Source organism: Rhinopithecus roxellana, chromosome 10 (assembly GCF_007565055.1).
Source record: "Rhinopithecus roxellana isolate Shanxi Qingling chromosome 10, ASM756505v1, whole genome shotgun sequence".
Lineage (NCBI taxonomy): Eukaryota > Metazoa > Chordata > Mammalia > Primates > Cercopithecidae > Rhinopithecus > Rhinopithecus roxellana.
Genome location: NC_044558.1, coordinates 45,370,513 through 45,396,122, shown reverse-complemented (window position 1 = coordinate 45,396,122; position 25,610 = coordinate 45,370,513). Strand labels below are relative to the sequence as shown.

The 25,610-nt window shown below is 38.9% G+C and overlaps 1 protein-coding gene and 1 pseudogene across 3 annotated transcripts in view; one reads left to right on the top strand and one right to left on the bottom strand.

Annotated features, from left to right (window-relative positions):
- Positions 1–20,364, top strand: part of MSRB3 (methionine sulfoxide reductase B3) — a 185,871-nt gene extending 165,507 nt beyond the window's left edge. For both annotated transcript variants that reach the window (XM_010386906.2, XM_010386905.2), the window contains 2 exons: positions 6,985–7,082; positions 16,610–20,364. In XM_010386906.2, coding sequence (XP_010385208.1) covers positions 6,985–7,082; positions 16,610–16,777 — 266 coding nt within the window. In that variant the 3' untranslated portion in view covers positions 16,778–20,364. The remainder of the gene's footprint in view (positions 1–6,984; positions 7,083–16,609) is intronic.
- A 948-nt stretch (positions 20,365–21,312) lies between these two features.
- On the bottom strand, positions 21,313–21,807 carry LOC104680818 (annotated as a pseudogene). Its single transcript, XR_004059603.1, has one exon. The product of XR_004059603.1 is annotated as a 60S ribosomal protein L32 pseudogene (transcript).
- Positions 21,808–25,610: the final 3,803 nt, after the last annotated feature.

The following is a 25,610-nucleotide window of genomic DNA, read 5'->3' as shown; positions in this document are numbered from 1 at the left end:
AATAAAATATTAGATCAAGAGACTAATGTCTGCAGTTTATTAAAAAGAAATCTTACCTTCTTATTCAAGATGATAAACTGAGCATACATGTTTGTTTCCCCTCTCTCACAAGAGACCTCTTTAAAAATGAGAGTAGGAAAAAGAAGAGGAGGAGTAGAAGGAGTAAAAGTAGAAGAAATCCATTGCAAAGAGAATTGGAGTGGGGTAGGGAGCCTTGAGTAGAAAAGGAAGCTCAAAGTATTCCCAAGAAAAAAAAAAATGGGTGGAAATGCATTAATGGGTATAACCGATTAAAGAAAGCTGCAGCCCAAAATATGTACCAGAGTTGTTGCAGATGCCCAGCAGAATTACGAAAAGGCTCAGAACTCAATTCTTCAATTTTCAAGAGCAAAATGGGGGCCTGACAACAAGATGCTTAAATGAAAGTCTAAAGAACAACTAGACTAGTTTTATATTTTCCTTATCTTTGTATTTAGAATGACAGATCATTAGTTACCCACAAGAAAACAAGCCTGGAAGACTGCTCTCTTAAGATATTAAACAGCCTGTCTGGGATAATTGGGGCTGCTATTGAGGTGATGATATTCCAGAGTAAACCATTCCCCATTGAGGTATTCAGGGAACCCCAGGATGAAACTTTGTCCATCAGCAACTGACGACAGCAGTCCTGGAGTTCTCAGGCAGCTTTTATATTCAGAGGAAAGACTTGCTAAGGATACAAACCCATACTACATCTAATAGCAGAGAAAACCTCCATCAGATGTGTAGGATAACTGACCTTGGCCTCCATGTTTAAATAGGAACTGTTGATCAAAGATCCACAAAGACATATGAAGGAAACCAAGAACTTGAAATTTAAAAATCAAGATAAGGAGAAGAATTGCCCCAGAAGGAGCAGAGATATTTTAGAGAATCATAGAAAAACTAAAATAAAACAACTCTCTAGTTAATATTCTCAGAAATATTTGAAAAGATACTTTGTTTATAAAATAAGATGATACAGTTACCAAGAAAGCCAGAGATCAACAATAATGTGAAAAAATAAAAGTTGTCAAAAAATACCTACAATTCAATGCCATTTATATAAAATTCTAAACATTTAAAACAGTATATATTGTTTCTGGATATAGACGTATGTAGAAGATGAATCAAAATCAGTGTGGGAATGGTAGGTAAGTAATTGTCTTTGGAGTACTAGGAGGCATAAGAGTAGGGAACAAGGTTAGAGGCAGATCTGCTGTAATTGTTGGAGAAAGAGGGGAAGAACGAAACCTGAAGCCAATATAGAAAACAAGGTAATATCTGTGAAACCTGGGCAGTGAACATCTGTTAAATTGTGGACACCTAGTCTATTATTTGTATACTTTTGCATATGCTTGAAATGTTTGTAATTAAAAACTCAAAAAGTAAAACTTTGAATACAGAAGTTTGTACAGTTGTGTAATAAAGTCATAATCCAAACAAAAATAAAAAGAGGCGTGGCATGCCTTTTAACAAGTGTTGCTGTGAAAAAATGGAAAATCAATTTGATTTTTGGTCTCCTAGGATTGCTTGTTGCAGTAAGGATTTGGCAAAATAATACAAATAATGTTGCTTAATTTTCAACTCTTAGAATCTATAGAAAAGCATGGAAGACTTAATTATGGTTGATCTTTGGAATGGGGCAAAGGATAGGTGGAGGGAAGATGAGGGTGCCAAGGAAGATGAGAGTGGGGAGCCGAATGCTATTATCTTAAGCTACTAAATATCTACTTAAGCTAGATATTCATGCATTTGGTTGTTCATTTATGAGATAGTTTTTTTGGAACACCTTTTATATAGCAGGTACTTTTTTAGTTTGTTGCCAATACAGTGGTAAATGAAACAAACTCTCTGCTTTTATTTTTACTTACATTCTAGTTCAAGAGGCAGACATTACCCAATGAGGTTTTCAAGAAATTAAAAATAACCTAAATATTAAAAGATTGGAAAGGGGAATGGAGGGGAGATTATGTAGGTATGAATGCTAAATCTTAATCTTTCATAAGAAGAAATCAATTCATAATGTCTAAAATGTCACTGTGCAATGATGGAAATGTTCTATGTCTATGGAAATCTTGGTGGAAATGTTCTATATGTATATCTGTGCTGTCTAATATGGTCACCATTAGCTACTTGTAGCTGTTGAGAACTTGAAATGTGGCTAGTGTGACTGAGGAACTGTAATTTTATTTAAGTTTAATTAATTCAAATTTAAACAATGACATGACTGATAACTACTGTATTGGACAGCACAGGTTTAAAATGAAATAATCAAGAGACAGCAGCATAAGCACATTTTTAAAGAATTAAACAGAAAATCTATTTATCATGGTTTCCTGTGGGTATGGCGAAACTGACAGGGAGTGTTTCATTATGAGCCATCTTGTTTGATTTTCTACCACATGCACATATTTGGTTGATTACCACTTAAATTTTTGGAAGACTATAGTGCAACCAAATGGGTCTTTGAAGGGGAATAAAGAATCAGTTTTTAAATGAGATACAAGTTATACTTGAAGCATCAGTTGAAGTGAATATTAAATAATTTGGCAAGAGTCAGGGCTCTAAGCTTCAAACAATTCTTGTTAGCAGGGGGACTACACAGAGTTGGATTATTTATTTTGAGTTAGGTAATAAGGTAAATTGTGATCAGTGAGGTTAGCAGATTCCAGCTACAAATAATCCGAATACTAGAAATTTTGAAATATGGCCTGGAATTAGAGAGCTGTGAGGACTGATACACACACAAATAAGGACCTATACCTCCAGCTTGTCTCATCAAAACTGTGCTAAAATATGTATCAGCATTATTGAATCATCACCCAAACCCAGTGAGATTCGTTGTGTTCAAACTTACTTTACATTTAAAAATAACAAAAGATGTGTAATTATCTTTCAATTCAGTAAGTTCTCATTCGTGAGTAGTTTCTGCTAGGTTCTACAGGTGAGTCATGTAGCTGACTACCAAGGTTTCTAATATTTATTTTAGGGTGGGGAAGGATTAGGGGGAGTGGAAGCTGAATAGCAGTTCTTGTTAAATTAAGAATAGGACAATGAGGGCCACATTTTCAAGACATGATACAGATAGAATTGGCTTCAACTTGTTTACGCTCTGTTGCTAACTTTAACAACATGTTTCACAGATTTTTTTAAAGAAGGTGGGATTGATTGGGATGGAGAGCTAAGAAAGTTTTCCTTATGAGGCAGCTGGCATGAAGCATTTAGAATTTGTCAACAAAATACTACTGGAGAGCTATGCCATTATTCAGTTATGGGCTCAAGTAGACTTGAAACAGATTTATTAAGCTACATTATGGGTTGGAGGGGGGAATAATTATTTATACTGCAATCTAAAACAATCCATTCTAGTGTAGATGATATAGCAAGCACCAAAGAAGCTACAACAACTAATCTGGATCACTTGCTCTTATATTTGAGATGAAGATGAGCATATTCTGGAGTTGCTTCACATGATATGAGTAGTATGATATTATATCTGCAGATGAGTGTGGCCTGATGGGTGAATAAAATTGAGGCAGAACTGCCATATTTCAACCTGCCTGCTTCCGTTGTACTACATATATTTATTTGCTATCTGGAGATGGGAATTCTTTGAGGGGTGAAACTATTTATTGAAAATAAGGCATCCTTGATAATAATAGGCTAATATCTAAAATGTACAGTTTATATTATTTGAAATGAACTTATAATAGGCCTAATCCAGTGTCATCAAATAGAAACTAAGGGATGTATTGGGGGTGGGGTGAACTGACACTGCTTATACAGGTTTTCACATGACTTTTCTTTTAAAAAGTGCATGGAATGCATCCAAAACAAATAATGTTTTGTTAGAAGACCAAAAGGAAAATCCTAGAGAAAGGAGGATGGATTATCTTTCTTTAATGTCAAAACTGACATAAACACACTCCCCTTCCCCCACCCTTTTGCTCAAGATAATTTTCTCTACAAGACGCAGATTGCTTCAGTCTTTGCCTATCACCCTTTGAAGCACTTTCCTTATTATTAGGAGTGGGGGCAAGGTTTCCTTTGAGGATTTTTACAGCAGTGAAGAGTTCCTTCTTTAAATACTTTCACATGATGAGGGAATTCCGTTTTCAAAGTGCTGTCATCCCTGTGGCTTCTCTGCCATAAGACAATTTATTATTGTGGGAAGGTCCTTCTTAGTTTGATTGTCATTAAGTACTTACCTTTCTGATGTACTCTTTGTATAGAATGTCACTTTTTCTGAGAAATCTAGCAAAGCAACTCAGCATTCTCCTTTGTTAACCTGATTGGCCAAGTTAGCCATGATTCTCTTTTGAAATGTGTGTTCCACCACAGGGAGTTACAGTCTCCAGCATGGTTTCTTCTGCCCATCTCCACTAATCAAGATTTGGGTTGACATATTGAATATTCCATTTTGAAAACTGCCATCTCTTCTACAGGGCAAAGGGAGATTGTGAGTTTTGGGGAGTTTTGAAATATCTTTATTTATTTTTATTTTTTGAGTGTCTCTTCTAATGTTTAAATAATGCCATGGTAAACAACAAACTATTCAAGCATCAACAGTTTCCCAGAAACACTGAAATCTTTTGAGACCTGCACTCTGTTTCAACCTCCCTTATCCTGCTCTATTCTTGAATATAGTTTTCTGGAAAATCCTGTGCGTATCTAATTCAGGTAGAAAAAATTGAGGAAGAAAGTAGAACATAAGAAGTGAGTCCTAAAGTCAGAGTATTCATATCCTAGTTTTGGCTTTGCTACTTACTGCCTGTGTAACCTTGGCAAATAACTTATCCTTCTGCTCCCTCCCACCCCCAAAACCTTGTAAAATGAGTGAACTATATGAACTTCATGTTTCTCCTCTCCTAAATACACAAGAAGTAAACCTCTTCCCTACATAAAGAGGCTTAATTATAGTGATTGAGCCAAGTTGGATACTGCAGTGAGAAACTATCATTGACATTTCCTAATTTAGTCTGTAAGGAGTATGATTTTATTCTTTCTCTTTCTTGTGGAACTCTCTGATGTGCTGTAATTGTTTATCTCATTTGCTTATTTAAGGCTAACTGGAAATCAGTTTAAGAAACATTTGAGTTGTGCCTTTGTACTGGACACTGTGTTAGGCAGTAAGAATACTCAGGTCAATGAGGTTAGACTCTGCCTTCAAGATGTTCACTAACTAGTTAGGGAGGAAGGCATGAAAATAAATTACAAATCCAGGGTGATGTCTAGAACAAGATAAATAAATATAAGATGCAATGTAGCATAAAGGAAAAATATATGTGTGTATATCTATTTCTCTATACCTATTTTGAATTCTAGGAATAGGACTATGTGGTGCTGGAGTAAGGTAGCTTTATAGTAAATTTAACACAACAACAAAACTCCTAAACCTGTTTGCCTGTTTACTACTAAATCAAGTGTGTCCCTCCATAATATTAGTTGCCTTAAATTGCAATTAAATGAGTTATGCCCTTGAAGGTTAAAAAGGAAAATACAGAATGTTTTCTTTCTTTTCATAGATAAATGACTTTATTTTTCAATGTCCTCAAATATCACCATTAAACCTGTTTTCACTAGCAATTGGCACTTCTATTATTAACAAAGAAGAACCCCTAAGTGTGTCAAGTAACCATTGTGAACCAAATATTATAGCCTGGAATATATTGAAATTCTCTTTAGAATTTAGAAAATGGGAAGATACTCATTTTCTTAAGAATACCAGTATGTCTCAGCATAATTAATTTTTGTGAAAGGTTATAGTCTGGAAGGTTAAGGTTTTCCTGGTGCTTTGTAGCAATTTTGAGATCAAATCAAGGAATTAGAAAGTGTTAAAACTCTCAGTGTTAAATCTAGCACTGACTATCAATACTATACTCTTGCACTGTGGGAGATGAGGGAGCTTGGGAGATTTGGCCTAATCTAATTTGTTTTGTTTGAAACTGCAAATCATGTTGTTGAAGTTTGCATTCTGTTTTCTTTCAATAGGTGTGTTAACACAAAGCACCAGGTTCTTAACAGGCTTCTTCCTTTCTGCAGAAGTAAATTTGACTTGTGAAAAAGAAAAAAAATGCACCAGCACTTCAGCAATATTGTCCCTCTTTCATCATTTTGGGGATTCAGGCTTCAGCTCAGTAACTCCAGACATATTTTGGGAAAACATAAAAACATGCCCATAAGTGCTGAACATAAAACCTGACTGTACACTCAAAACATTTGTACAATCTTATGATCCATTTACCATCAAGTTTCTTAAAGTGTGCATATATTTTTAAAATCACTAGAATAAATAAAAATTGGAACTAGATGCTCTTTGAGACAAGGTGCTACCCAGAGATGTCTGAGGACTGATGCTCTATGAGTCGCCTATGAAGTGAACAAGCTTCTTGCCCATAAAAATAGATAGATGCTATGATTTCCAGATAGCCCTTGTTCCAGGAAATTAGATGAGGATGGTGACAACAGGATAGTTGTTTTTTTAAAAAAATATTTTAACTATCTAAACTAAGTACTGAAAAAGCTTGCTTTCTAAGGAGACATGGAATAGTTGAAAAGTTAACAGCCAGACCAACTAATTGTGTTTTGGAAAACATCATAATGGAAGATTCTTGGTGCTTCAGGGCCAGGCCCAGTGACTCTGAAGACAAGAGAAAGAGTGGTAAGAGAGAACCTTCTAAGTTCAAGGATGCTTTAGAAAACTATTGGATGGTCTAAGAATGTCTCATGAAGCACCAAACCCCAGTGCAACTGTAATCTGAATGTGAGGAAGGGGTTAAAAAATTACTGTACTCTTGTAAAATATATTTTCCTTCAGCTTTTGACCTTTCTTTTTTTCAGGTTGAAAAGTTAAACATACACTTAGGATTTTCATTATTTGCTTAATATTCTTTAAAATGCATTCTAACCCAAGGCTATGTATCTTTCGTCTCTGCTTCGGTTCTTGTGCCTGCTGTGCCCCAGGTTGGCCTTCATTCCACGATGTGATCAGTTCTGAGGCAATCACATTCACAGATGACTTTTCTTATGGGATGCACAGGGTGGAAACAAGCTGCTCTCAGGTGAGTTCATCCTTTCTGAAAACCCAATACGCTGCTCCCTCTGCATTGCAAACACTTTCAGGACTCCTGGTTATGCTAAATATAGCAACTAAAGCCAAGTGACTGGTCACAAGAAGGACAGACAAGCTTGACGAAGTCTATATGAAGTCCGAGGGATGCCTATGTTCAGGTGTTTAGCAAGTCTAGTGGAATGTTAAGGCCGGCATAATAGCTCATGCCTGTAATCCCACACTTCGAGAGGGACGAGTGGGGAGGATCACTTGAGGCCAGGAGTTCAAGACCAGTCCGGGCAACATGGTGAGACCTCGTCTCTACAGAAAATATTTTAAAACTTAGCAGAGCATGGTAGCATATGCCTGTAGTTCTAGCTACTCAGGGGACTGAGGCAGGAGAATCGCTGGAGCCCAGGAAGTCGAGGCTGCAGGGAGCTGTGATCATGTACTGTATTCCAACTTGGGCAACAGAGCAAGACCCTGTCAAATAAATAAATAAATAAATAAAACTCCAGCCTGGGAACAGAGCAAGACCATGTCAAATAAATAAATAAATAAATAAACAAATAAATAAAATAAAATAAATGCCAGTTATTGGCTTCACTACTATTAAACAAAATCAATGGTTGGAAAAAATCATCTTCAATTGGCTCAGTAAAGTGAAGAGTGGGCTGTTCCTGGGGCATATGAAGATTTCATTATGTGGCTTTGTATAACCTGATATTTTGATAATCTCCCTCTCCTTGCAGTTCTGTGTACCCACTGTTCAGTCAGAATGCCTCTAATGGCAGTGATCCAAAGACAATCAAGGAAGACCTCAGAAATTGCTTTTTTTATGTGGGTGTGAGGAAGGTGGTTGAAGAGAGGCTGTGGGAAGTGAAAGTTCAGTGGTAGGTCAGCTATATGAGATAAGGTAATTCCTTTTCTGCTTCTCCTGATATACAGACATCCTCATTTCCAATAATTTTCTAATTAGTTCTGTCCATCTGCTCTAACCAAATTAATGCTGGCTCTAAGGAAGCAAATGAGCATGTGTTGAGGAGGAGGCAAAAATAGTTAATCTGACACCCACAATCGAGATACTTGAACTTGTGGGTATTTTGTGCTTAAACACAGAGACATAGAATCTCCATCTACATGGAATAAGAGCAGCTGCGTATTCTACGGAAGTCAGTCTTGTTCTTTTAATCTGCTTTAAATAAGTGAAAAGTAAAGCTTGCAATATTGTGGCATTGAAAGTTATTGACCCCACAGGGTATTTTGTTGGGGAATCTGTTGGACATATCAGAGGTACAGGGGCATGATCAGGCAGCTGTAATAGCAAAGTGATTGCCATATGGGCCTCCCTCAGCATTCTTTACCTGCCCTTTATCCATTTTTCTTTAACCCCCTCCACCAGGCACAAGATTTTTGGGGAGTAGGTGGCATATTTACTACCAAGTAGGGAGGGAGATTGGTTTGAACCTAACCATCTGATGAATTTTTGTTTTTATTTAAGAAAAAAAAGACTGGCAAGTTTCCTGTCCTCCAAGTGTGAAGACTGCTCTCTCCCTTGAAAATTAGACTTCATATTTTATCTGAATCACATTTTCAGCTCGCTCTTGTTTCTCAGAATGGAGTCTCTGATGATAATAGTGGAACTTTCTGGTGCTGGGTTTTACCCACAGAGGGTCTAATGTAATTGGACGGGTTTAGTGTGGGGAGCAGCATTTTTAAAAGTTCCTCTGGTTAATGCTCACAATAACCTTCTGAGGTAGGTACTTTTTTTTCTCTGTTATGTTACAGTTGAGGAAACTGACGCACAAAGAGAATAATTAAACTTGGGTCAGTTTATGTGGATTTAAGTGGCGGAGCTGAGACTTGAATTAGGGTACTCTCCAGAGCTCTTTATGGTGCCCAGATAGATAGACAGCTTGAAAAGAGTCATTAAAATTTAAAAATCCCATGATCTTCCAGCAGTTGGCTTAATGCAGTTTAGTTTTGGGGATTTTTTTTGTTTTTTGTTTTTGAAATGGGGTTTCACTCTGTCGCCCAGGCTGGAGTGCGGTGGCACAATCTTGGCTCACGGCAACCTCCATCTGCTGAGCTCAAGCAATCCTCTCACCTCAACCTCCCAAGTAGCTGGGATCACAGGTACGCACCACCACACCCGGATAACTTTTTGTAATTTTGGTTGAGACGGGGTTTCACCATGTTGCCCAGCTGGTCTTGAACTCCCGAGCTCAAGTGATCCACTCGCCTCAGCCTCCCAAAGTGCTGGGATTTACAGGCATGAGCCACCGTGCCCAACCTGCAATTTAGTTTAAATTCAATTAAATTTGATCGATGATTTTATAACTGTCACAAAAAGGTAAACTATAAGTAGGATGGCTCACATTAATTTGTAACTTAGGTACACAGTAATTAGTAAAACTCTTTTAAGACTAATCGTTGTTTCTTTTCCTTTTCAAGCTACAAATGCTGTTACATGATTGTTTCTTTCTCGTTTTCACTCAGAACCCATTTTCAAACATTGACTCTTATGAAAACTAAATTTAAAAGGCACAGAAAAATGAAGCATAAGATATTAACTTTCCTTATGACCCTACTCTCCAATCTCTTTGTGACAAATTCTTATAATTCACTGTTGGAATAAACTTCTTTCTTTCTGTGTGCCAGTCACAGAGATAACATCAGTAATAGTCTAGGAAAGATCATTATTAAGATGTCCTACAGTGACCAAAGAGAAATGAAACCCACAAACAATGCCAAAATTAGGCATTCCTAAAAGAAGTCAAGCTAAACCAAGCATAGCTGTTGGCCCCGCAGTTAAAGCCCAAGGTGACTGTTCCTGTTCTTTCCTAACAGTTGTATGATGAACCATTACTGACCTGCTCCCTTTTGACTTCTTTTTCCACAACCTTCACTTCTCATATTTAGAAAGTGTTTGACCCTTTCTTAAATAGAACTCTTAAATTTAAAGAAAAGAGGGAGAGGAATTTGTTCTGCTAAGGCATGTATGAAAATACATACTTTGGAGTAAAGTAAGTTCCATGTAGGAGAGAATGAGGTTCCAGCACTAACGAATAGTATGTGTGCCATACACTTGCCCTTGTGGATGGAGGAGGGGGTGTCTGCCACCTAAGCACAAAAACAGCATACTGAATTCAAGTGGACTTGGTATCTTTCATTTCAATTTCTCTGTCTTTTATTTGTGTGTTCCATGCACATTTATTTTCCTTTTGTTTTACAATTTTCTTTCTTTTTTTTTAAATTTTCCTTTTTCTCAGCATCTTTTTTTACCTTGACTTGATAAAATAAAAGATTTAATAGTTCCCATGCTAGAGTGATCACTTGTATTTTACTTCCTATTTTCTCGTTTTAGCACTATTTTCTCATTATCTGTTTATCTTTTTTTACCTTATAGTTTTTCAGTTCATGTAGTCTCTTCTCCTGCTCAGAACTTCTCCTGTTTATTTTATTTTATTATTTTTTATTATGCTTTAAGTTCTGGGAAACATGTGCAGAACGTGCAGATTTGTTACATAGGTGTACACGTGCCATGGTGGTTTGCTGCACCCATCAACCTGTCATCTACATTAGGTATTTCTCCTAATGGTATCCCTCCCCTAGCCCCCAATCCCCCGACAGGCCCTGGTGTGTGATGTTCCCCTCACTGTGTCCATGTGTTCTCATTGTTCAACTCCCACTTATGAGTGAGAACATGTGGTGTTTGGTTTTCCATTCCTGTGTTAGTTTGCTGAGGATGATGGCTTCCAGCTTCATCCATGTCCCTGCAAAGGACATGAACTCTTCCTTTTTTTGGCTGCATAGTATTCCATGGTGTAACTGACAAATGGGATCTAATTAAGGTAAAGAGCTTTTGCACAGCAAAAGAAACTACCATCAGAGTGAACAGGCAACCAACAGAATGGGAAAAAATTTTTGCAATCTATCCATCTGACAAAGGGCTAATATTCAGAATCTACAAAGAACTTAAACAAATTTACAAGATAAAAAACAAACAAATCCATTAAAAAGTAAGTGAAGGATATGAACAAATACTTCTAAAAAGAAGACATTTATGCAGCCAACTTCTCCCATTTTTTAAGGGTTTTATTTTATTTATTATTATTATTATTATTTTGCTGGTGAGATAATGTGGGAAACTTATCTGGTTTGTTCTGTTTCTAAAATTATTGTTGTATTTTTGATTTACGTGGCTTGTCTTTTCTCTGGACTGAATTGCCTCAATATGTTTTGTGTTATAAAAAATCTATTCGATGCTTTTAGTGTATTGTAGACATTTTCTGTCAGATATGTTATGTGGTGTATTTCTCTCCTTTTGGTAAAGATGGAGTATCTAAATACGAAGAACCTTTAACTGCCAACTTCTACAAATGAACTGAGTTTTCATGGACAAAACGTAAATCGACTCAACCTGATCAGCAGTTTTTCTTTTGGTTCCTACCTAATTCTCACTTTAGTGCTTAGGATTCTTTTTTTAAAAAAAAATTGTGGTAGGGATGACACCATGCATGCAGTGAATTGGCTTCATATTTGCATAGGAATTGTAGACTCATTGAGAGCCAATATCCTACCACCTCTTTACAGTACATTGTAAAGAGGTTTGTCCGTGTGTCCAGTGGCTTCTCAGATAATGTTTTTAGTAAATTTTTACTGAGAGAGTTAAGATTGGTTCAGTCCTGTCACCACTTTTTCTAGAAGTCTTGCAGTGAGGTCTAAAAGAATTGTTGTGTAGGAAATAGCACACTGCCTAATCTTTGCATTGACAGCATTGAAAACAAACAAGGGTAGGAGAGATTCTTCACTGTCTTCATTATAATTGCTGCTTATGGGTACCCTGTTATATTCTGATTTTGGTTGCAATTGTATGAGTTCTCCTTTGTTATTCCACCTACTGAATTGAGGAATTACATTTCAGTTATCTCTTCCAAAGAGGATCTTCATCTTAAATTTACTCACTTTGGTGGGCACATGTATTTTCCCTCCAGCTGCAGCCATTTTGTAACAATTTTCAGCTATAAAGAATTTTCCTTAATTTAATTTATATTTTCAACTAGTGATAAAATACATTGCTTCTATTCCAGTTTCACTGACTACTATGAATAATTATTTGACAGCCTCTCCCTAATCCTCCAACCCCAGCCTGTTAAGCAACGTTTTGTCAGGAGTTTAAATTCAGTGCAAAGAGGTTAGATTTCCACAGTTTAACCTGTAGTTCAGTGAAGTAAGTTCCTTCTAGAATACTTGGGGAATTCGTCCCTCTTCAGATCAAAATTCTACATCTGGAGCAAATGGGAGACTAATAAATCACTTAACTTTTTGTAATATTCTTTGTGGAAACCATCAGAAATCTGAAATTGCCCGTGTTGGAGTCTATTTATGAGTTCTGCTATTACTGCTTGAGTCTATGGTGTAGTCCCTTAAGTTTGTTTAAGATCATTATTAATTTGTTCTAAGTCAGCCAAATCAACAGAAAGGTAAATATGCACCAATAGAAAGTATTTTTCAAAAGTTAAGTAGTTTTTGGTAAAAACTCCAAACCTTATTAATTTTCTACAGATGACAACTCACATATTGCTGATGATTAAAGATACACATATGTTACAATAGGGCTTCAGACTCACAGCCCATCTCTCTTTTTCTTGATCTTTCAGTAAGATCATAATGCTAAACTGGTGACTTCACAGTCATTTCCTTGGCAAAAGATTAATATCACAAGCACAGAGGGAAAAAAAACCCCCACTTACACACAAGTGTCTTCAATAACACTGGGAGAAAATAGAATACTACTGGCAAAGTAAATTGCTTTTCTTAAAACTTCCCATCCTGCCCCATGTGCCCAAGTGTAAAAGCCCTGCTTTGAAAATGCTTCATTTCATAGATCAAACACTTAAGAGAAAATGACAATAATAAAGCCCAAACATCCTAGGAATAGCTAGGAGAAAAACCTCCAAGACAGTGGGAAATACATCAGTGCAGAAAAATGTAACTGTGTTGAATACACTATTTGTGTTTCTTATGTATACAATTGAGAACTACAGTCAGATTTTAAGGAATTATGTTAAATTTGATGCTCAAACACTTATTTTAGGGGGGTCCTTTCCCTTGGTTCTCTGCAGATTCTTTAGCTGCCACCGTTTCTGAGTAGGAGGTTTAGGTGACAAAGGATTCTTGTGAGAATTCAAATTTTTTCTTTTAAACAATCATCTGATGCTCTTCAGAATGAAGACCAGAATATTCAGGTACATTTACCTGAGAAATAAAGAAACACACACGTAACCATTAAAAATAACGTTCAAAATGCACACTAAAGATTCTATCCTGAAATAAATCATTAACAGCAGGTCTCAGAGATTTCTTCATCCGGCAACCAGTTTGTTTCAGTTACAACCAGTTGTGCTGAGAGACCCTAACACATTGCCAGTTGGCTGGGGCCTGGGAGGCAGAGCTTGCAGGCAGCTGATGGGTGCAGCACACCAACATGGCACAAATATACATATGTAACAAACCTGCATGTTATGCACATGTACCCTAGAACTTAAAGTATAATAAAAAAAAAAAAAAAAGAAAAAGAAAAAAAAAAAAAAAGAAAAGAAACAGTGTATCTCTGGCAACTACCATTTATCCTCCCAGCTTTCCCAGGACTAGAAGCTGCAAATAATGGGCTCCATGCGCATCCTCTCAGGAAGGAGCCTTTAAGGCTTGTGCGCTTTTCAAAGAACCCAGGTAACAGTCCTTTCTGGGAGATTAGGTTTACCTGGGAGGAGGCACGAATGGCACTGCGTGGTTAGGCTTCCCTCAGACAAATGGCTTTGTTGGCAGTGGGGTGGGCATGTATGTGGTGCCACAGATACGGATGAACACCTTTCTATGTTTTGAGATGATGCTACTCCCTCAGTAACCTAAGGCTGCTGTGAGTCTTCCAGAACACCCTGTGGCAAGTATAATGAAGCCATAACTATCATTTTCAGGGGACTCAATCTGTTTCTGAGGATTTTTCTACCCCCATCCTCAACCCATATATTTGTTAGCAAATGGTTTTCATTGTCTTTTTCTAACTGTAATTTCTCTTCCTCACTTCTCCTTTTTCTTTTGCCTTGTATTAGGGACACACCTAGAATCAGTGTTTTCCTTTCTATTTAACCAGAATACTAGTTCCAGATTAGCAAATGAAACTACAGGTTGAAAACCCAGTTCAACAGATTCAATTACTGTAATTTGGATTTTGAAAATATGATTTGGGAAATTAAGACTATATAACTTATTCTTAAACATCTTCAAATATATCCTTACTATGCTTTATTTTTGGTGTAGAATAAATAGAAATATTTTCTAAAGATGCTCAAGAGATTATTAGCAAAGGCAATATCACTTATTTTTCCCAGATAGCTGCGTTCTCTCATTAAACACACACACACACGCGCGCACACACACACACACACACACATACACACACCCCTAAGGCTTGTAGGTATATGAAAACTTTATCTCTTAACTGCCAAGTGATCCAAGTGCTGGAGCTGCATCTGAGATCAGTAATTGTGCACACACACTGGTCACCGAGAGCACTAGTTCCCGTTGGACAGCACCTTGACTCTTTTGGCAGGCAGAAATGGGTGTTTCCTGTGTCCATTGGGCAAGCATATGTATTTTTACTGGTTCATCTTAGCTGTGGATGCCTAAAAATTTGGCATCAATTGTTTATAGAAAGGAAAAGCAATCTGAGCTGTCAGCCTTGATATTACCTAAACCTGCATAGAATGTGGTAAAATAATACAGGATTTGTTTTTTAGGCCTGTTTCATATTTTCTAGGCAATAGATCAAATCAGTTCAGGGTTCATTTTTAGCTCTCTAATAAACTGACAGAGTTTGCTGGCAGTGAAATGAGAATGCACTTTTAACATGGAAGTGCCATACAGTCAAAGTTGCTATTTCTGCTATTTATTAATAACTAGGGAACGCTTGAGAATTGAGCTTAGCATGTTCAACAGCGAAACTAAGATTCTAGTGCTTTTCATTGTAATGAGCACCTTCCCTCATTTTTCTCTCTTCATCTCCATTTGGTATCTCAGCCCCAGTCCCTTGTCAATTCATACTCTTCCCTTGAAACTTATAAGTAAGTGTTTTATACACCAAACCAGCACAGTGAGAATTAACGAATCATTGATATGCTTTTTCTCTCATACTCTTACCTAAATCTTGACTCTTCCCTGTCCTCAAAATGCCCTCCCCTAGAGATACACTTCCTCCAGGTCCTTATTCCAAAGTCACCCCAGGTAGGCCTCTTCTCACCACCCTAACATTTCATATCACCTTCCTTTTTTCCTCCCTTAGCATTGCTTTCTACCTTCCATGCTTTATAGTTCACTTGTTTTCTTGTGTACTGTCTGTCTCTCCCACTAGAATGTAAGCTCTATGAGGCCAGGGATTGTTGCCTGTACTCCAGAGTGTACAACAGTGCCTGGCATATAGCAGGCACTCCATTAATAAGTGAATGAATGGAAGTCATTTACCCCAAGCTTTGGTTTCTTTGTTGCATGATAAATGATGGATTTTCACAGCCTGCTTGAATATGGTACACCAGTGTCTCCATTTCCTTCGCCCTGTCCCTGCTGGAAGAGGGTAGTAGATATCTAAGTGTGACATGTACCTTCATTTCCTGGAGCTGAACCCAGCATCAACGCGGTTAGTGTAGGGGTATTCACTGAGCCAGCCTTTTGGGAGAAACTTTCTCTGGGCTGGATTTCTCTCAAACACCAACATGATGCTCCTTCTGCCTCTGTCTAGACCTTATGTCTCTTCTTCTCCAGCTTTTTGAATAGTCAGTAAACTTGATTTTAGCTAAATAGCTTATTCCTTTTCTTTATATTATAGTTCATTTGGATAAAGAAGCCAACATGATACTCTACTTATTGGAAGCCAGGAAAAAAACAATTGTGTATGCTAGAGATGTTTCCTTTTGCTACATTTGCAGCTCTGGTGACTGTGACATAAATCCATTGAGCCTTGCCATTGCTTCGCTAGGTTCCAAGAACATCCAGTGCTTGTCTGATGTTAAGTTTTACTGCCCATGAAAGCAAACATCACCTCTGTCATGGCCAGTTAAACAGTATCTTTTCAGTGGACTTCTGCATATCTGAAACCCACCCATCCAAAGCCAAAAGTAATGCCGGGGGAAAGATTTCATTCTGCCATGTTTCTTACAAGGAAAGATCAAGGGTCAACTTGATTCATAAAATTACTGCAGTCATTTTTCAGCCGGCTGAGAGACTTCACAGATCAAAAAATACAGTGGCTCTTAAACAATTTCTGATATGCACAATTCTGGTGTTTTTTATTCTCAGCATGTGGCACAAAGCCTGCCAGAAACCATCTTTGTGACTATTGACAGGCAGATTAGAAATCATCCACGATGGTTTCCTTCATTTCTCTACAGGCTGGTCATCCATTTAAACTGCTTAATGTGAATTCCTCTCAAAGCCTGCTTTGTACATGCTTTTCCCTGACGTTTTGTTCTTCTCTTGCAGTGTGGTGCTCACCTTGGGCACATTTTTGATGATGGGCCTCGTCCAACTGGGAAAAGATACTGCATAAATTCGGCTGCCTTGTCTTTCACACCTGCGGATAGCAGTGGCGCCGCCGAGGGAGGCAGTGGGGTCGCCAGCCCAGCCCAGGCGGACAAAGCGGAGCTCTAGAGTAATGGAGAGTGATGGAAACAAAGTGTACTTAATGCACAGCTTATTGAAAAAATCAAAATTGTTTATCTTAATAGATATATTTTTTCAAAAACTATAAGGGCAGTTTTGTGCTATTGATATTTTTTCTTCTTTTGCTTAAACAGAAGCCCTGGCCATCCATGTATTTTGCTATTGACTAGATCAATAACAGTTTATAGCTTTAGCAAATGGAGACAGCTTTGTGAAACTTCTTCACAAACCACTTATACCCTTTGGCATTCTCTTCTTTGAGCACATGGCTTCTTTTGCAGTTTTTCCCCCTTTGATTCAGAAGCAGAGGGTTCATGGTTTTCAACTGTGAAAATAGAGATCTCCTCTGCAGTGTAGAGACCAGAGCTGGGCAGTGCAGGGCATGGAGACTTGCAAGACACATGGCCTTGAGGCCTTTGCACAGACCCACCTAAGATAAGGATGGAGTGATGTCTTAATGAGACTGCTCAGCTTTGTGGAAAGTTTGAGCTAAGGTCATTTTTTTTTTCCTCACTAAAAGAGTGTGAAGGTCTAAAGTCTTTCCTTATGTTAAATTGTTGCCAGATCTGAAGGGGCATACTGAGTGTTGTGGCAGAGAAGTAAACATTACATCACTGTTAGGCCTTTATTTTATTTTATTTTCCATCGAAAGCATTGGAGGCCCGGTGCAATGGCTCACGCCTGTAATCCCAGCACTTTGGGAGGCTGAGGCAGGCAGATCACGAGGTCAGGAGATCGAGACCATCCTGACTAACACGGTGAAACCCCGCCTCTACTAAAAGTACGAAAAATTAGCCGGGCGTGGTGGTGGGCGCCTGTAGTCCCAGCTACTCAGGAGGCTGAGGCAGGAGAATGGCGTGAACCCAGGAGGTGGAGCTTGCAGTGAACCGAGATCGCACCGCTGCACTCCAGCCTGGGCAACAATGCGAGACTCTGTCTCAAAAATAATAATAAATAGTACAAAAACTAGCTGGGCATGGTGGTGCATGCGTGTAGTCCCAGCTACTCTGGAGGTTGAGTCAGGAGAATTGCTTGAACCCAGGAGGCGGAGGTTGCAGTGAGCTGAGATCACACCACTGCACTCCAGCCTGGGCAACAGAGTGAGATTCTGACAAAAAGAAAAAAAAAAAGAAAAGAAAAAGAAAGCAGCATTGGAATGTAAGACAACTGTAAAATACTGGGCCCCACTTGGTGTAAAATTCAAAAAGAAGAATGCCTGCCCATCACCTTTTTATAAGTTCTTCTCTCCACACCTAAAAGCAGCTGCAGTTGGAAGGGCATTTTGGTAAATTCCACTGTGTAAAATAAAATATTAGGGGCAACACACGTCATCAAGGCAGCAGGAATGAGAGAGAGCAGAGAAGATCAAGGATGAAGTCTTGAGTACTGAAAAATTCAGTCCTGGGCAGAAAAACTGACAGGGCACTACAAGTAACAAACAGAATCCAAGTGGGGGGGGCCTTTGTGCACGGAGCTCCAGGTGACCTCTGGAGAGACATGGGGATTCACATGGAAAGCTAAAACGGAAGCTCAAGTTTCATACTCAACACAATCTTCTGTGTGACAAGGGACAAGCCATTTAGCCTCTCTGTGCCTATTTCTTCATGTATAAACTGGGACTCATAGTATTTGTAAAATGTATTGATAACTCTCAGGGCAAATTCACTATATTGCTATACAGTTGAGATCAGTGTTGTAAAATTGAACTGATCTGGTTCTAATTGCCTCAAAGGCCAAAGCCCAGGCATTTGAAATGGAAAGAAGCAGAGAGGAGGCTGACTTAGCTGATTGATATGGAAACAGTTGGGCCAAGAGCCAGAATTTCCCTTTGTAGCAACACGGCTAGTTTTACTTTGAGAAGCTCTGCTCAGTTGCTTTATAACATTAAGTCTGGTGGAATGGATGTCACTGTGCACAATAAAGTTTTCACAAGTATAAACAATGGTGATATAAGTCAACATTGCTGTAGCCAGGTGTGAAGGTATGGTGTGTGATGATTGTACATCGTGTTTGTTGCTTTGGATGCTGATCTTGAATTGTAGTTTAAAATATGTATGTATTTTTGTAACTCTTTGAAAGCTTATGAAGACTGACAGCTTTCCTTGTAAACACTAAGACAAAAAAAGAAGAGGGACATTTGACAATTTTAAAGAAACAAGAAGAAATTAGAATGAAAAGCTGTGACAAAACAGTGTCAGTGTGGCCATGTCCACATTCCTCCATGTGTCTCTCTACAGGCACCTCTCTTAGAAGCCCGACATCCTGGTAGACTCTTTATAGTAATGTACGCTTGATTCCAGATGAGCCCCAATCTTATCTGGATGCTCCGATAAGAGGTTTCTATCTGAGCATCCAGATGCTCCCTCAGATTCCAAGACATTTCACCCGAGGCCCTAGATTCACTCTGGAATTCGTACGCTTCACGTCTTTCTAGAAATGAGGTATAAAATTTAAGACCAGACCTCAGCCATCAGTGTCCAGACCATCCTGAAAGTCTTTCCCAACCTCACAGAGAAAGCCCTAGTATTTCCCAGTGACCCCAGGATTCCATGTTGGGGCGGCCAAAGAAATAGGTCTCTTCGGGCTTTGCCACAGCCTGCAGCCCATCCTTCAGAGGCACACACAGCACCTCTGGGCTGCTCCAGCTCTGTGGGATAGCCTCCCCTGGGGTCCGTGGGATGTGGGCCACAGTGTTGAGGCAGACAAGGAGGATCAATCAGAGGCCTCTTCCCTCTCCACAGAGACTGGATTGTCATTGTTCCTTCATTTATGTTGCAGGGCTTAACATTTCACTCAAAAAAAGCCCCTCTTTTTCTAATCCTTAGTCTTTGTTTCAAGGAAAGCCAGTTTTTCTTTTACCACATTTTCCAGGACCAACTTTAAGAAAAACGCAACATCTATTAAAAAAAAAGTGGGGTGTATGCATGTGGTTTAATTCCAGATTGCTTTTGGGTTTAAGTGGTATCAAATTTCAGTATATTTCTGTCTTATGTGAAAGAAATATATTACTAAAATGTCAGTGAGCAATAATGTCAGCTGTCGAGCACTAGATTTATTTTTGCAGGATATGGAGTGCAATGAACTGAGTCAATATGGCGAGGTGTATGTGATCTGTGGGAGTTATGCCATTTAACATAGGAAGTGCATGGGACTTTCCCTCTCTGCACTCCAGCTCTTACTGTACCATTAGAAGATGCAAAAAGTACAGCCCTATGTTCAAACAGAATGGATCTGAAAAAAGCAGCAATATCTGTTGTATTAGAGAACATTCCCATGTGTTTAAACTCTTCACTTCTTAGATGCATTTAAATTCTTAATGCAAATGACGTAGCAATTTGAAAACTTCTCCATATTAATTGTGTTTAAAATGTCTTGCTTTAAATACAAAAAAAATGGTAATGGGGATTACCTTTTGTTTTGAAGGTTAAATATTATTTTTGCCTTAGATAGCTTTGTAATAATTTTTCTCCAGACAGTTCAAAACTTTTGAAAAATGACATGAATTTTCATTAAAAACCCTTTTCCTATGTTTATTGTATACAAGAATTATGCAATAAAATTTCTTTATAAAAATATTTTCTTCTTTGATTCCTAAAGTCTCCTTTTATTTTCAGCAGAGATACATGGACTAGAGTTCGTAGCAGACTGTTCTGTTTGCCTCCTTAATCAGCTGACAAGTCTGTAGTCTGTATAGAGAGCCTTTCATCTGATGCAGTTTTTGGAAGTTGGGTTTCTCACAGTAGGGTCAAGTCCAACTCTTCATACCACAGGCCCTGGGAGAGGCCTCCAGGGATCTGAAAGACTGGAGGAAAGGGAAACATTTGCAGAATTACTCAACCTTCACCTCACCTCAGCAAAATCTTCAGCAGCTTGTGTATGTTTCTTTGCTTAAAATATGGATTTGGGAGTTCCACCATGAAAACTCTGTGGGTAAAAATGCAGGAATGATACCACGCTGGTGCCTTGGCTTCTGTTAAAAAATTTGACAGGAAACTTATACTATCATCGAGGATTGTTCTCTAGGGAAGTATATTAGGAGCTTTCCACTGCTTACAGATGATTTCACTGATAAAAGCCATCTCTACAGTTGAGTTTTGGTATTGTATTATTTGTTGTTGAAATGTTGTTTTGTTTTGTTGATTTATTTAGGAGGCAGAAGTGGGGTGATGAGGACTTTTGTTCTTCAGCCAATTCTTTAAGTCATATTCCTGGGATCTTAAAATTCATAGGCCAGCAACTTCATGTAGTGTACCTTAGAGCACTGCTTTTCATAGTGTAGTCCTAAGACACTGAGGCATCAGCATCACCTGGGAACTTGCCAGAAATACAAGTTTCCAGGCCTCATCTTGGACTTCCTTAATCAGAAATTCTGGGCTGGGGCCTTAGCAATCTGCATTTTAGAAAGCCCTCCATATGATTCTTGTGCTTATTCAAATTTGAGAACCACTGCCTTGGAACTTTAGGGAGAAAACTTCAATTAGTATTAATTTTAAAGGCATTTATATCTGATCCTCGAAAATGGCTTTTTTTTTTTTTTTTTTGGCAGTTTTTACATTTATTTAAACAGAAAACATGCACATGAGCTGTCTACTCATTTTCTTCACTGCGCAGCCTGGCATTGGGGTTGGTGACTCTGATGGCCAGCTGGGCAGCTCTTTCCACGATGGCTTTGCGGTTCTTGGAGGAAACATTGTGAGCAATCTCAGCACAGTAAGATTTGTTGCACATCAGCAGCACTTCCAGCTCCTTGACGTTGTGGACCAGGAACTTCCGGAAGCCACTGGGCAGCATGTGCTTTGTTTTTTTGTTGCTCCCATAACCAATGTTGGGCATCAAGATCTGGCCCTTGAATCTTCTACGAACCCTGTTGTCAGTGCCTCTGGGTTTCCGCCAGTTACACTTAATTTTGACATATCGGTCTGACTGGTGCCGGATAAACTTCTGGGTTCTTTTTTTGACGATCTTGGGCTTCACAAGGGGTCTGAGGGCGGCCATGATGCCGAGGAGGAGATGGCTGCCACCCTTTTCTTTCTATAGGGGTGGGTGGATAGTTTTTCCAAAATGTCATGCCTTTTACCTCTTCTCGTCCCTCACTGCCCATTTGTCTTGTCCTGGAGGACTAGGCTGTCCTCATTCACTAGCACCACCTTAATTACTATTTGCATTTCTGGACTGAGCCTGGGCCGCCCAATGGTGCTTCCCAGTGCCTTTCTAGACCACAGGATGTCCATGGCAGGGTTCATCACAGTAATTCCAAGAATTAGAGAGCAGACCTCAGTGTATAAATTTACATATCACCTTTCCCATCTCTTCCATTCTCTTGTGCTTCCTTTCAACATTATCATCATGTTTTTTAACCATTTAAGAGATTTCTTCGAAGGTGCCATGTACTGAAATCTTCAACTCTTTTTTGTCAGAAAACTGTTATTGTTACCCAGATCTTAACAACAAAATGACTTTTGGAAGATACTGGCATTCAAAAAAGGTTGAATTTAAAAACTATGTTTGGGACAAGCTTACTAGCACCCCATACAGGTTTCAAACCAGAGCTCATTGCGCTTTGCACAGCAGATTGAAATTTCACCATATTTTGATGATTTTTTACCTGAAAAAGCCCTCTGCCATAGAAGAATATTCTGGCAAGAATGCTTCCCATCCACTTACTCCAGAAGTCAGTCTTGTGGGCCAGTCTAGGAGGAATTGGCCTGAAAATGACTGTAAGCTCTGTATGAGGCAGCTCTGACACCCCTTGCCCAAACCACCTGAAAGGCTGTCCTGTGGGTGTAAGGAGCTTTTATGGAACCCTCATGAAATAAAACCATGGTGACCTGAAATTTGGGAACCAAATTGGATTCCCAGCCCACATGAGATTTTCCTAAGTTTTAGTTGATTACAAAGCCATACCAACTTGTCAGATTATGGATGCCAGGGAGTCTCTCTCCCTTCCTTCCTTCCTTCCTTCCTTCCTTACTGACGGATAGGCTTGAGAAGAAGAATTAAGTAATGAATTAAGAACAGAAGACTCCAATAAATACAGAAAGAAACGAAAATCATCCCTAACTACAGACACCTCCACTAGGGCTTTCTTTTTTCTTTCTTTCATTTATTCTTTCTGTTTCTCTTCTTTCTTCTTTCTTTCTTTCTTCTTTCTTCTTTCTTCCTTCTTTCCTTCTTTTTTTCTTTTCTTTTTCTTTCTTTTTCCTTTCTTCTTTCTTTCTTTCTTTCTTTCTTTCTTTCTTTCTTTCTTTCTTTTCTTTCCTTCTCTCTCTCTCTCTCCTTCTCTCTCTCTCTCTTCTCTCTCGTCTCTCTCTCTCTTTCTTTCTTTTTTCTTTTTTGTAGTCTCACTGCTCTGTTGCCCAGGCTGGAGTGCAGTGGCATGATCTTGGCTCACTGCAACCTCTGCCTCCCAGGTTCAAGCGGTCCTTCCACCTCAGCCTCCCAAGTAGCTGGCATTACAGGTAGGCACCACCATGCCTGGCTAATTTTTGTACTTTTAGTAGAGATGGGGTTTCACCATCTTGTCCAGGCTGATCTTGAACCCCTGACCTCATGTGATCCATTCACCTCGACCTCCCACAGTGCTAAGATTACAGGTATGAGCCACCATGTCCGGCCAAGGAGCCTCATTCTTATTTCAAGGTTTTCAACTCTCCTCCCTGCAATGTCTACCCTGCTATTCCCAGTAAACATATACTCACTCATCCTAATTATCATGCAGGTTAGACTGGAACCAGACAAATTTTCTGGAATAAGCAGAAGGGCAAGTCGATCAATAATTAATAAGTGCTTAGTTCAGCACAGCCCTGACATGGGCAAGGTATAGAAGTGTAAATAACTAGAAAGCAAAGTAAAAGAGGTTATATATACAAAGACAGCCCAGGAGAGAGTCATAATTGTTAAGTTGCAGTTGCCTGAACTTTATTTCCAAGGCCTTCAATCCCACCACAGGGTTTCTTTTTACCTTAATGATACTGTGGATTGAATAACCTCTGTCAATAAGTCAGGCACTTGATCGATTATTTCTACTGTGAGGTAAGTAGTCTTATCCTCATTTTACACATGATGGTGCTAACAGCTCAAAATAGTTAAGAAAAATTGCATAGCTAGTCCATGGCCAAGCTAAAACTGAAATTCAAGTTTCTGTGACTTCAAACACTGAGCCCCTAGCTCCACTCTGGGCTGCCGCCCATGTATGACACTGGCTGCTTGGATAGTGTTCAATTGTGGTGAGTTTGAACCTGGGGGAAAATGTAGATAGCATTTCTTATTTGTTTCAAGTTAACTGCAATTCACACTTCCAAGATACATTCTGCATTGTGACTGTTATTTCAGAGAGGCCTAATTAAGCCTTTGTACGTCTTGATTTTCTTACACTTTGGTGACAGAGAGTTTCATATTTTTCTTCAAAGCGCTAACTTTAACACTCCTAATAATTCTTTTTTTAAATTAAAACAATTTTTTTACTTCAAAAGCTTTTGGGGTACAAGTGGTTTTTGGTAACACGGATGAATTCTATAGTGGCAAATTCTCAGATTTTAGTGCATCCATCACCCAAGTAACACTCCAAAGAATTTTAACTACTGCAGCAAAAGAAAGTCCTATTCGGGATTCATATGGAAAAAGGAAAGAATAGAGGTGATACTAAAGATGCATTTAACCAAAATATTCAGTTTCTGGCATAGCTGATCCAGCTCATCCTTTCTCATCCAAAAAGATATAAAGCCCAGGTGGTGGGGGTAGGGCACCTTTACCAGTGTCACTAAGTCAGACTCTACCATGGGAGGGTGAAGGAGGAGGACAGGTTCGTGAGGGCTCTCACCACACTTGGAACCTGTCTGCAGCACACATGATGGACCTATCCCAGGAACTGACGGAATAAAGTGGTTTGTTTCTGTTTGATTACAATTCATGACAGATTGATAACTGCAGAGGCATTCGAACTTGGGGTTTTCCCCCCTTCTCTTTAACACCAGAGCTTATAAGGCTACTCAGGCATCTGGTGTTTGTTAGACGGCTGTGTTGCATCATCCTTATGATTGCTGGGGAACATCTCCTAGCATTCGAGCGATTGGAGGAAAGACTATGGGGCACAAAATGGACTCATCCGGTTTACATCTTCATTACTGCGCTTCTCGCATACCTGCTTACATCTGGAAAAAATCTCCAGGTAAACCTCTTGGGCTCTTTCTCTAAAGAGTAACTGTAATTATTAGGGCTATACCCAAATTCAGCTTAGAATAGGTATTTCGCTGAACTTCAGCCAAAACCCTGTGCCTGTCTAAAAGAGATTTTCTTTTTTTACATCCAATTACATAGGAGGGGCCTTTTCCCCACACATGGCCAGTGGGTTTCCTGATTCTTTATGCCCAACACTTATATTTATGCCCTTAGGGAAAAGGCAGGGAAACTTTAGGGAAGAAACAGAGATCTCTTCAGATCTCCTCAGTGTTTTTTCCTCACTACCAAATCCCAGAATTCTAATGTGGATTGCAGATCATGTCAAAATTTTACAAATGCTAAATCTTTACCCTGCTAGGTACTATCACAAACTTTATCTTACTAACCAACAGCATCAAAACAAAACAAAGAACAACAACAACAAAAATTGCAAACAAAACCAACTACCATCTCTGTTTCCAGCCTATCCCTCTAGTATATGGAGTTCATCCATTCAGCATGATTTATTGAGCATGTACTAGGGTACCACGTAGCATGCTTGGCACAGGAAACCCCAAACTGAGTAAGACTCCCTGCATCATGCAATTAGCTGGAAAAACAGACATGCAGCTAATTATGCATAATACTGGCATGTTGCATAGGG